The sequence below is a fragment of the Xenopus laevis genome, chromosome 1S (genome assembly GCF_017654675.1).
Source record: "Xenopus laevis strain J_2021 chromosome 1S, Xenopus_laevis_v10.1, whole genome shotgun sequence".
Taxonomy (NCBI): Eukaryota; Metazoa; Chordata; class Amphibia; order Anura; family Pipidae; genus Xenopus; species Xenopus laevis.
Genome location: NC_054372.1, coordinates 95542369 through 95555498, shown reverse-complemented (window position 1 = coordinate 95555498; position 13130 = coordinate 95542369). Strand labels below are relative to the sequence as shown.

Genomic DNA, 13130 nt, shown 5'->3' with positions numbered 1-13130 from the left:
ATACGAGTTTGCTTATAAATTGGGGTAAATCTTATATATTTCCTTTGGATCACGAAGCCCCTCGTTATCAACTACCTGGTCAGCCCTTGCAATGGGTCACCCGACTTCAATATTTAGGAATATCCTTTACCAAAAACAACCGTAATTACTTGCAAGATAACTTGAACCCTATACTTACTAAAATATCTAGTCAAATGAAGGCATGGAGCTCCTTCCCCTTAACACCACCGGGTAGAGTGGCTATTTGTAAAATGATCTTTTTGCCACAGCTTCAGTATGTATTCGTAAATTCCCCTGTCTACATACCAAAACAGGTATTTACACGGCTAGATTCTGACACCAAAACATTTGTATGGGTAGGCAAGCGCAGCAGACTGACATACTCAGTTTTACAACTTCCGAGCCTGCAGGGTGGGATGGCCCTTCCAGATTGGAGATCTTACTATTTAGCGTCACAATTGCAACATCTCCTGCCCTGGTCTAAACGAGATGTAACTGATTCTTCCTATGTGGTTCTTAGTAAGTGTTGGGGTAGTAAGGCGGTACCGCCGCTAATTCTTTTAGAACATATACAGAACTTCAACTGCCCCCTTCCATTGATAAGAACACTTTTTAGGGTATGGGAGGTGGCACTGAAACTTATTCACTACCAAGGAATTTCCCCAAATACTCCATTGTGGGAAAATGAGGGGTCCCCTCATTTCCAAAATGCGGATTTGCAGTTATTATGGCAAACACAGGGGGTACAGGTCATTGATGATCTATATGTGGACGGTGTTTTTAAAACCCCCGAGCAGATTGAGACTGATTTTGGTGTGGTGGTTACAGCCTGGTTACAATATTACCAACTTAAACAGGCCGCTAAGGCTCAATGGTCACTATCCCCGGTTGTTATAACTAAATCACCACTGGAAAATATGTTGGAATATCTCACTAGCTTCTGCAGAAATCATAACTGAGATAAGAATACCTGTGAACCCAAAGGTGTGCCTGCTAGGTATTATTACATATCTCACTAAGTCCCACTATGTGTAAATATCCCTGAGGGAATCGCTTTTCCTGGCATGCAAATGCATAGCACTTAAGTGGTTATTGGGTGACTCTCCCACTGTACAGATGTGGAAAAACCTTTTACAGGAACATATTACGCTGGCATGGTTAGTGTACATACAAAGAGATACACCAAATAAGTTTGACTTGGTCTGGACAGGATGGGTGGAAGCTTTGCAACCAGGTGCTGATCCTACTTGAGAAATTGTATCAGTATGACTTGTCATTATGCAAATGTTCTGTTTTATGAAGTGTAATGCAGAGATATGTACCTGGCAATGTGTACGGATATGTATACTGTATGTAAAACACTGAATGTCAATTATTGTGACTTGTTTCTCCACCAACCTTTCTTTTTCTTTTTTCTTTTGTATTTTGTTTTGAAAAAGCAATAAAAAAAGATTATAAAGAAAAAAAGTTGTTGCACCCCACAGTAAAATCATTTTAAGGCCCTATTAAAGTTTGAAAATTAATAAATACTGCATGCTAAAACCGTCAGTGCCCAACAGAGGCCCCTTAAGTCTCCTGAGGGGTAACAGCAATGTAGCACACTTTTTTCAAATTTTATCTTTGAATTTTAATCATTTTGAGATTTCTTTTAATCTCTGCTGCATGGCATGTTCAATGCCTAAGCATTTAATACTTTAATAGGCCAGTGATCAGGTGCTAAATGTTTGCTTATTTATCAAACTCAAGAATTGAAGAAATGATCATTCCAACCAACTGGTCAGACCCATATTTTACTCTAAATGGTTATATTTTGGGAATATTTATAACATTAACTGGACATTTTCAGGCAAATAAAAACATCCTTATTTATTAAATCATAAATGAATGATTTGACCTAAAACGCTACTGCATGTATAAATAAATAACACACACTCAAGTAATTTTTAAAGCATGTTGCTTTAATTGAACTTATTAAACTAATACAAATGTATTAGTAAATGTTTGAGTTGATTTAAAACTTGTGATAAACTCTCCTGAATGATCCAATTCTGGGGCTTGAGGCTCCCCAGTCACTGTATTTCCTGTATTGTCCAGGTCTCAGGTAGTATTGACGCCCCCTGTAGTTGGGTTCCTCGTAGAACATCCAGTGTCCATCAAACACATTGCAGGAGTGAATGTCATTGAAACGGAATCGATCATAAGTATTGGGGCAATCATCAAAGAACTCCATCATCTGCCCTTGGTAGTCTCCTCTTTCGTAGATTCTCATTTTGTATTGGCCATTGTGCTTTAGAAATAAAAAAGGAAACGTAGAGACACTGGGGCTCATTTATCAACACTGGGCAAATTTGCCCATGGGCAGTTACCTATAGCAACCAATCAGTGATTAGCTTTTTAAAGCCAGCTGCAAGTAGAACAATGAATGCAGCAATTTCATTGGTTGCCATTTGTCCAGTGTTGATAAATGACCCCCACTGTCAAAGCATGCCATTTGATTGTTGCAAAAACACTTTACCTACTATGTACTATTTGGAAACTGTTTTATTGACATCTTTTAAATTTCTATAGCTTTTTTTTCCCTACTGTTCTAGTACTCCTAGTACAGAACTCCTGCTGGTATTCATACAGCTAAAGTGAAATTCTGGCTATAGGTTGTTTAATCGTCAATAACGAAAATGGAAACTGTTTTATTGACATCTTTTACATTTCTGTAGCTTTTACATTTTTTCCCTACTGTTGTGCAGTTTTTGATCATATGTATGTAATATCAGTGATGACAGTATTTTGCAGTCATAACATATTATACCAGGGTTCCATCAAAAAAATGAAAAGAATGAATATGTTTTGAATAACTATTTTTAAACTTAAGGTTAAATATTTTAATTGCACGTTTTAACATAAAACTGTAATTATTTTCTCTTACTTCTGGAAAGTGTAGGAATATTATAAAGGATATTTTGGTTGGATTAGTTCAGTTTTTTTTTTCCAAACTAATGATTAAGCTTCTAAATAAAGGCTATTCCCTAAAACTGGTATACGTTTTCCCAGAACTCCTGCTGGTTTTCATAAAGCTAAAGTGAAATTCTGGCTATAGGTTGTGTAATCGTCAATAACACTTACTTGAGGAATAAAGCGACAGGACCTGATGTTGTCATTGAAGCCCATCCATCTCTGAAAGTCTGGGTATTCTCCTTGCCAGAGATAATACTGGTGTCCCCTGTAACTGGGGTGCTCATAGAGGATCCAGTTTCCACCCTGTACCCTGATGGAGTTGCAGCGATTGAAGTATGAGGATAGGTCAGAACATTCTGAGCCACACTCATAGTGGCGGCCTTGGAAGTTCCTTTCCTCGTAGAAGAAGATCTGAAAAATATTGATATGTTATTTTTCTAAAAACGCTGTTATTAATCTTATTTTGCTGGCAATTGGGAAAAATACATTTGACTGTAATCTTGCTACAAAGATCTCAGGCAGTGATTAAATGATGTATGTATGCAATGTGGGGGTTTGGTACATTTCCTAAGAAAGGTGGCTATGAAAAATATGTATTTGGTGCAAATTGTTTCTTATTTTATTCAATGTGAATAATTGTAATTGCTATTATTTGGCTCCTATGTAATTGTTTTCATTTAGGAAAACTATACACCCAAAATTAATATTAAAGCAACAGATAATTTATATCATAATAAGTGGCCTATTAAGGAATCTCACCAAACTGCAATATAGATATCAGTAAATATTGCCCTATTAAATCATTTCCCTTGAGCAACCATTTTGTGAAGGTCTCTGGGCTCCCTCAGAGGTCACCTAACGAGAAGTAACGGAGCTCTAACTGTAACAGGAAGAAGTGTGGGAGCAAAATACAGAATTTTGTCCATTAATAGGTATTCCCTTGGTTTGTTTGTGTGCACCATGAATTGTATAATCCCAGGGGGATTTTCTATTTTTGATTAAACAAAGCACATACTGCTAAAAATGTAATTTTTTGATGAAGCTGGATTTAACATTTAAGCTGTTTAATGTGATATTTTTTTAGAGACCTACATTGTGAGGGTAATAGTTTTCCTTTAAATTGAATAGGAATTCTAAAATGTACAATGCTATTCACAAATAACAGAATAAACATACATGTAAGCACGAGTTCTAAAGTGTGTAAAAACCACCAGAATGTTAAAGATTTTGGCTTACCTTTCCCATTTTGATTGATTGGAAGTTTCAGTGCAATGGAATGGAGAGATGAAGCAGCCTTTATATATGTCCTGTATTGCTGCTGTCTGTATAAGCTGAGCCTAGAGCTTTTGTTTTTGTCTAGGAAGGTAAATGTAAAGACCTTTTGTATTGTATTGTGTTCAATGTTGTGCTGTGACAGAAAGAGCTACCCTGCATTTCCAATTGTCAAAGCTTTGTAGGTAGACAACTAGAAGTTGTCCACAACTCAGCAGTGCAACAGAGTCTATTCATAGGTGCAGATTTACTAATGGGCGAATTGTTGCCAGCAAACAATTCGCACACTTTGCATCACTTTGCCAGGCGCAAATTCGTTACCACTTCGCTATTTCACTAAAATGTGTCCTGGGTGCCGAATGCTAACAATTTTTCTCTAGTGATACTTTTTCAGTGCAAGTATTTCATAGCTAAGATTTGCTAGCGAATAGTTGCTAGTGATCTTATGCTTGTGTCAATTTCAATAGGGCGGGTACATTAAAGTCGTATGGATGTCTTTATTAGAGATGTTGGTGCAAATGCTTGAAGTGGCCACTTTTTATTACAAATGTCCAAGGAACCTTAATAAAGACATAAGATCATATAATGCCCTAGACATGAGCCCACTGTAAAATGAATGTTCCATGGCCCTCAAATATCTGGGGGAAAATGTTAACCCAAAAAAGTTCAAGCTAGGACTTTTGCAGGCAATCCCGCTTTAAAAAAAGGAAAAGTCACCAGCGTTTTTTCAACTTTAATGCATTTTCGACAGACAGGATATGATGTAAGTGACATAAGATTAAGGAAAATCTTGCTTCATTTTAGCAGTTCACCAGTTCTGAAGTGGCAAAGTCAAGAGTGAAGTTAGAGATTGCCACAGTCCGCTAGAGTGAAATTCCATCACTCTCCATTCATTTCTATGGGATTTTGAAAGCCATTTTTATCAAAGAATGAACTCTTACTTTCACCCATTGATAAATACTAGAAATGAATAGAGAGTAGAAGAATTTCCCTCTAAAAGACTGTGGTGATCTCTAACGTCACTATTTGATCAATATACACCATAGTGTAATTTTTCAAACATACTAGTGAATACTTTACTTGGCAGCACTTGATCATTAGGTATCATTCCTGTTGTCAGGGTTTGCCAATCCTGAAGGATATTCCTTGTTGGATTCAAAAATACTAACTTGTGTCACCCTAATGTTTAAAGAAGTCTCTTCTATCTTAAGCAACATGACATGACATGTTTTTAAATTCATTAATTTCATTTATCATACATATTGATTGTTTCAAATATCTAAATTTTCTTTAAGTGACGCTTCATTAAGAAAGATCGGTGATGTCTGGTAAAACATGTCAGGAGGAATATGTAATTTATATAAGGCTTACTTTAACTGAAACTTAATTTATATGGACTGTAATTAGAAGAAATGTTAGTGGATTGAATCGTAACCTCCATGGACCTCTGTCACATGAAGTTTTTTTTACGGCATTAGAGATAAGAAGTCAGCGCAACAATGCAATGAATTTACTTATTTATTTATTTGATGAGATCGTAACCTCAATGAATATCTATTAGAAGGTTTTAACGCATCAGAAATAAGAAGATAACACTAAAATGCATTGAATAGATTTATTTAATTATTTATTCCAAATGTAAAATATTGAAGTAAAGTTTTTTCACTTGTTAAAAAGCCTTTTGCAGCAAAAGGGTTAATATGCCCTAATCTGTTTTAACTCAACTCAATTGCTGAGATCATGTCCGGAATGTTAGTTTAAAAAGCCGTTGGCTGAGTGTGTATGTAATACCTATGACTACATATCGGATGATACGAAACGTGTCAGGGAATGGATGTTTTTAATATGTTGAAACAAACATTTACTTCTTTTAATCGAATGGGTGAATGGAGTGCTCGTCAAATCTTTTCTACTGACTGTGACTCACCTATAGCTAGGGGCTTGGGGCGATGCACCCGGGCCACCCGTCTGATCTGGTGAGTTCCTTCTCATTTATTACCCTTGATACTGTTTAAGACACAAGTGAATCCAGGAGCGGGACCCGGGGTCTATATACCCGGGTCACCATCTATTATGGGTGAGCAGTATTTTTTGGGTGAGTGTATTTTTGAAAGAGCCCGCTAAAGAAACCTGCACCATTCAACATAGGCCTAAGTACAAAGGTGTTTTGGTACCTATTATTTGTTTATAATATGTAAACGGAACCAAATTTAGCGCATACATTTTTGTATACGGGTTATTTATCAAAGGTCAAATTTAAGGGGCAGATTTATCAAGGGTCGAATTTTGAATTAAAAAAAAACTTTGAAATTCAAATAAAAAAAGACCAACCAATATTTATTCGAATTCGAATTGTAGGAATCAAAGAAACATCTTATTCGGTCAAATTCGATTCAAAGTTTTTCTAAAAAAAAACTTTGATTTTTCAAAGTCTACCAATTGACTCCAAATAGGTTCTAGGAGTTCTCCCATAGGCTAAAATAGCTATTCGGCAGGTTTTAGATGGCTAATGGTAGAAGTGGAAGTGTTAAAGACACAGTACAAGATACATTTCAAATCTTTTCAAATTTGAATTGAATTTGGATTATTCTCTAGTAGAACTACACTAAAAATAGCTCAAAATTCGATTTTTTAAATCAAATTTTGACGTCGACCCTTGATAAATCTGCTTCTTAGAGTAATGTGATTTTTTTGAACTTTTTTTTTTAAACTAATAAATTTGATTTCATTCACAATTTGAATGGTATGTTATTTATGAAAAAATGTGAACGTCTAAAATTCGATTGAATAGTCCTGACCTGAAAATCCAATCAAATTCGAATTGGTTTCCTCCAAAAAAGAAAACGACTTTTGCACGACACATTTTTTTGACACGCAACATTTTTTTCTCCCATTGGCGTCTATGGGCTGTCATTTTTGCAGAGAAACTTGGCAAAATGTTGGCACATCACTATTATTAACATCTTCAAATAGTTCAAGAGCCATTGATTTCTACATGAACTCAGCAGGTTTTAGGTGGAGAATAGTTGAATTAGAACTGTTTCCAGGGTCGAGTGATACATCTCGAGTTAGTGGTTTTAAATTGGAATTTGTGAATTTTGACCAAAAAAAACTTGAGGGTCTGTGGAGCATTAGCAATAAATATGCAGAATTTGTGTACTGCAACATCATTGGGACTTGCAGATGTCTTGCTGAACACATAGGACCCATTTGTGTAGTAGTACAGACAGATAAGATTCCTCTTTACATTCATTTTCTCTTTTATCCCACTAAAAGATCAAAAGGGGGGTAATCTCGCAAGATTTTGGTTCCCTATGATTTTTCCCTTGGGGCTTTTGGTGCACATTTTTGTATACATTCATTGACAAAGGACAGAGGTATCCAGGGCCAGGCCAGCCAGATATACCAGGCAATCTGGCCGGCCACATAGCCCCCTCCGCCGCTCGCGTTTATGAGTGCGTAAACATGATCGCAAGTGCATGCATGCTGAATGGCCGCGTCACTCCAGGTGCAAGTCTGAACGCCCCCTTCCCTTGCGTATGTGCACAAAAAAGCACGACAACAAGACTCTTCAGACCGGACTGGGGTAGCCCCACCCCCAAGCTTTACGCACTAGGAACGTGCCTACTCTGCCTACCCATAGTTCTTGACCTGGCTGTTTCTGACTAGTTTTAACACTTAAATGTCATTACTCACAGTAGATAAGTGATAAGTTAATTAAGAAAAAATTTGCTGTATATAAATATGGTAAGTGTGTTGTCTTACAACTTTTATTTAATAACAGTAAGTGAGCATAATTTAGCTTATTTTGCTTATTTTTAAAGGGAATCTACATATCAGCTGTCTTTTGAGTCACTCTCTATAAACTATTGAAAATGATTGATAGAGTTTATAGCAATTTACCAGTCATTTATATATTTTGTGGTTATTTATATTTCATGTGATTGTGATAATTTTGTATTAAAAATTAACACGTTTGATCTGTGAAAATTGTTACATATAGCATAGTTGTACAGTTCATATATATAATTTTTAGAAGTGCAGTTTTTGTTATGCCATACATGTAACTAATATATAATCCAGTCTGCAGAGCTCCTTATGATAAATTGGCCAGATGATCAGGGCCACTGATAATAAATCCATGTTGTTGCAATCACTGGAGTCTGATTGAAAACCAGCAGAATAACTTAAAGTTGTTGCACCCCACAGTAAAAATCATTTTAGGGCCCTATTAAAGTTTGAAATTAATAAATACTGCATGCTAAAACTGTCAGTGCCCTACAGGGGCTCCTTAAGTCTCCTGAGGGGTAAAAGCAATGTAGCATGCTTTTTTTTAAATTTTATCTTTGAATTTTAATCATTTTGAGATTCCTTTTGATCTCTTCTGCATGGCATGTTCAATGCCTAAGCATTTAATACTTTAATAGGCCAGTGATCAGCTGCTAAATGTTTGCTGATTTATCAAACTCAAGAATTGAGGAAATGATCATTCCAACCAAGTAGTCAGACCCGTATTTTACCATAATTGGTTATGTTTTGAGAATATTTATAAAACTTAACTGGACATTTTCAGGCAAATAAAAACATACTTATTTATTAAATCATAAATGAATGATTTGACCTAAAACGCTACTGCATGTATAAATAAATAAATAAATAACACACACACACAAGTAATTTGAAGCATGTTGCTTTAATTGAACTTATTGAACTAATACAAATGTATTAGTAAATGTTTGAGTTGATTTAAAACTTGTGATAAACTCTCCTGAATGATCCAATTCTGGGGCTTGAGGCTCCCCAGTCACTGTATTTCCTGTATTCTCCTGATCTCAGGTAGTACTGACGCCCCCTGTAGTTGGGTTCCTCGTAGAACATCCAGTGTCCCTCCAACACATTGCAGGAGTGAATGTCATTGAAACGGAATCGATCATAAGTATTGGGGCAGTCATCAAAGAACTCCATCATCTGCCCTTGGTAGTCTCCTCTTTCGTAGATTCTCATTTTGTATTGGCCATTGTGCTTTAGAAATAAAAAAGGAAATGTAGAGACATTGTCAAAGCATGCCATTTGATGGTTGTAAAAACACTTTACCTACTTTGTACTATTTGGAAACTGTTTTATTGACATCTTTTAATTTCTGTAGCTTTTACATTTTTTCCTTACTATTCTACAGGTTTTGATCATATGTATGTAATATCAGTGATGACAGTATTTTAGTCATAACATATTATACCAGGGTTCCTTCAACAACAAAAAAATGACTATGTTTTGATTAACTGTTTTTATATTTAAGGTTAAATATTTTAATTGCACATTTTAACATAAAACTGTAATTATTTTCTCTTACTTCTGGAAAGTGTAGGAATATTATAAATGACATTTTGGTTAGATTAGTTCAGATTTTTTTTCCAAACTAATGATTAACCTTCTAAATAAAGGCTATTCCCTAAAACTGGTATGCATTTTCCAAGAACTCTGGTTTTCCTAGAGCAAAAGTGAAATTCTGGCTATAGGTTGTGTAATCGTCAATAACACTTACTTGAGGAATAAAGCGACAGGACCTGATGTTGTCATTGAAGCCCATCCATCTCTGAAAGTCTGGGTATTCTCCTTGCCAGAGATAATACTGGTGTCCCCTGTAACTGGGGTGCTCATAGAGGATCCAGTTTCCACCCTGTACCCTGATGGAGTTGCAGCGATTGAAGTATGAGGACAGGTCAGAACATTCTGAGCCACACTCATAGTGGCGACCTTGGAAGTTCCTTTCCTCGTAGAAGAAGATCTGAAAAATATTGATATGTTATTTTTCTAAAAACGCTGTTATTAATCTTATTTTGCTGGCAATTGGGAAAAATACATTTTTTAATCCTGCTACAAAGATCTCAGGCACTGATTAAATGATGTATGCATTGTGGGGGTTTGGTACATTTCCTAAGAAAGGTGACCATGAAAAATATGTATTTGGTGCAAATTGTTTCCTATTTTATTCAATGTGAATAATAGTAATTATTCATAATCATAATATGTGGCCTATTAACGAATCTCGCCAAACTGCAATATAGATATCAGTAAATATTGCCCTATTAAATCATGTCCCTTGAGCAACCATTTTGTGATGGTCTCTGGGCTCCCACAGAGGTCACCTGACCAGAAGTAACGTAGCTCTAGCTGTAACAGGAAGAAGTGTGGGAGCAAAAGACAGAATTTTGTCCATTAATAGGTATTCCCTTGGTTTTTGTTTGTGCACCATGAATTGTATGATCCCAGGGGGTGACCCTTAGTTCTTAAAATGGCAATTTTCTATTTTTAAATTGAACAAAGCACATACTGCTAAAAAAATTTGATTTCTGATGAAGCTGGATTTAACATTTAAGATGTTTTATGTGATATTTTTTAGAGACTTACAATGTGAGGGGTATAGTTTTCCTTTAAATGGAATAGGAATTCTAAAATGCCATTTACAAATAACATTTACAATGCCATTTACAAATAACAGATTAAACATACATGTAAGCACGAGTTTTAAAAATTTTAAAAACCACCAGAATGTTAAAGATTTAACTTACCTTTGCCATTTTGATTGATTGGAAGTTTCAGTGCAATGGAATGGAGAGATGAAGCAGCCTTTATATATGTCCTGTATTGCTGCTGTCTGTATAAGCTGAGCCTAGAGCAGGGGTCAGCAACCTTTACTATCAAAAGAGCCATTTTGCTCCTCTCCCACTAAAGAAAAATAGTCTGGAGCCGCAAAACATAACACAGCTCAGGCCTGGACTGGGAGTGAAAATAGGCCCTGCCATTCCAAGTACACAGAGGCCCAAAGAGCCTCTTACCAGCCCAAATAGCCCCCTACCAGCCCACTATATGGTAACTTTCTATGGAACTATACAGCAGCCCCTCTGGCATTTGCCAGAACCCACAGATTGCCAGTCCGGGCCTGTCACAGTTTATAAACTTTTTTAACCTTTTTATTAGTTTTAACTGTTACAACAACAGAATACAACAAACAGAAGTGCATTGTGTACATGCAGGGCTACTTTGAAATCAATTAAACACTGAATAGCCCTATTAAATGTTAGTGTTCTCATCTGTTTAATGTGACTTCTGTTTCTGAAGCTCCATGCTGATCTTCCCTCTCTTGTCTTGAGTGTGTGACCGCGGTAAGGACCATGATGAATCATCTTGCTGTGGCTCAGTCTTGCCACTCCTGGGACGTCTATACAGTCCTCGCACCTGCTGGCGGCTTCTTGAGTATGCTTACCGTGGTCGCACACTCAAGAAGCCACCAGCAAGTGCGAGGGCTGTAAATACGACCTGACAGACAAAGCCGAAAGACTGAGCCGCAGTAAGCAGGATGAAGAGCCGCATGAGGCTCTGGAGCCGCAGGTTCCCTACCCCTGGCCTAGAGCTTTTGTTTTTGTCTAGGAAGGTAAATGTAAAGACCTTTTGTATTGTATTGTGTTCAATGTTGTGCTGTGACAGAAAGAGCTACCCTGCATTTCCAATTGTCAAATCTTTGTAGGTGGACAACTAGAAGTTGTCAACTAGAAGTTGTCCACAACTCAGCAGTGGAACAGAGTCTATTCATAGGTGCAGATTTACTAAAGGGCAAATTGTTGCCAGCAACCAATTCGCACACTTTGCATCACTTTGTCAGGCGCAAATTTGTTACCACTTCGCTATTTCACTAAAATGCAAAGTTGTGTCCTGGGTGCCAAATGCTAACGATTTTTCTCTAGCGATACTTTTTCAGTGCAAGCATTTCATAGCTAAGATTTGCTAACGAAAAGTTGCTAGTGGTCTTACACTTATGTCAATTTCAATACATTAAAGTCATATGGATGTCTTTATTAGAGATGTTGGGGCAAATGCTTGAAGTGGCCACTTTTTATTACAAATGTCCAAGGAACCTTAATAAAGACAAAATAGATCATATAATGCCCTAGACATGAGCCCACTGTAAAATGAATGTTCCATGGCCCTCAAATATCTGGGGAAAAATATTAATCCAAAAAAATTCAAGTTAGGAATTTTGCAGGCAATCCCGCTTTAAAAAAAAGGAACAGTCACCAGAGTTTTTTCAACTTTAATGCATTTTCGACAGACAGGATATGATGTAAGTGACATAAGATTGAGGAAAATCTAGCTTCATTTTAGCAGTTCACCAGGTCTGAGGTGGCAAAGTCAACTCTGGCGAAAGAGGTAACATTCAATAAAATCTGAATTTGCGGACCAACGACCATTTGCCTGAGCGAAAGGTTGCCTAGCGATAGAGTGAGATGGTCTCTTTTGCTAGCGAATTTTTGTCTGTGCCTGTTGGTGAATTGGCAATCTCCCCTTAGAATGGGTTTCTGGTGAATTTTCGGTAGCGACGGCCACTTTAACCTTTAGTAAATCTGACTCATTGGGGTTTTTTTATCAAAGAGTGAAGTTAGAGATTGCCACAGTCCGTTAGAGTGAAATTCTACCACTCTCCATTCATTTCTATGGGATTTTGAAAGCCGTTTTTACCAAAGAATGAACTTTTACTTTCACCCATTGATAAATACTCTTTTAAAAATCCCATAGAAATGAATAGAGAGTAGAAGAATTTCACTCTAAAAGACTGTGGTGATCTCTAACATCACTTTTTGATCAGTATACACCATAGTGTAATTTTTCAAGCATACTAGAGAATACTTTACTTGGCAGCACTTGATCATTAGGTATCATTCCTGTTGTCAGGGTTTGCCAATCCTGAAGGATATTCCTTGTTGGATTCAAAAATATTAACTTGTGTCACCCTAATGTTTCAAGAAGTCTCTTCTATCTTAAGCAATATGACATGACATGTTTTTAAATTCATGAATTTTCATTTATCATACATATTGATTGTAGTGACGCTTCGTTAAAAAAGTAAAAAA

At 36.5% G+C, this 13130-nt stretch overlaps 2 protein-coding genes across 2 annotated transcripts; both read right to left on the bottom strand.

Annotated features, from left to right (window-relative positions):
* Positions 1–1977: 1977 nt before the first annotated feature.
* crygdl.10.S (crystallin gamma D like gene 10 S homeolog) lies at positions 1978–4314 on the bottom strand. The gene is made up of 3 exons (XM_018242834.2): positions 4189–4314; positions 3121–3363; positions 1978–2287 (listed from the first exon to the last, which is right to left on the bottom strand). The coding sequence occupies exons 1-3, from the start codon at positions 4195–4197 to the stop codon at positions 2012–2014; spliced, it is 528 nt and encodes a 175-aa protein (XP_018098323.1). The 5' UTR covers positions 4198–4314; the 3' UTR covers positions 1978–2011.
* Positions 4315–8955: 4641 nt separating this feature from the next.
* crygdl.9.S (crystallin gamma D like gene 9 S homeolog) lies at positions 8956–10802 on the bottom strand. Its single transcript, XM_041578386.1, has 3 exons — positions 10794–10802; positions 9767–10018; positions 8956–9246 (listed from the first exon to the last, which is right to left on the bottom strand). Exons 1-3 carry the CDS (start codon positions 10800–10802, stop codon positions 8971–8973), a joined length of 537 nt encoding a protein of 178 aa, XP_041434320.1. The 3' UTR covers positions 8956–8970.
* Positions 10803–13130: the final 2328 nt, after the last annotated feature.

What these genes read in the sequence shown, in the direction of transcription:
- crygdl.10.S (XM_018242834.2), bottom strand. An exon ending in CCTGTCGCTTTATTCCTCAA is followed by an intron (nt 2,288 to 3,120) that starts GTAAGTGTTATT and finishes TTATTTCTAAAG; the next exon opens with CACAATGGCCAATACAAAAT.
- crygdl.9.S (XM_041578386.1), bottom strand. An exon ending in CCTGTCGCTTTATTCCTCAA is followed by an intron (nt 9,247 to 9,766) that starts GTAAGTGTTATT and finishes TTATTTCTAAAG; the next exon opens with CACAATGGCCAATACAAAAT.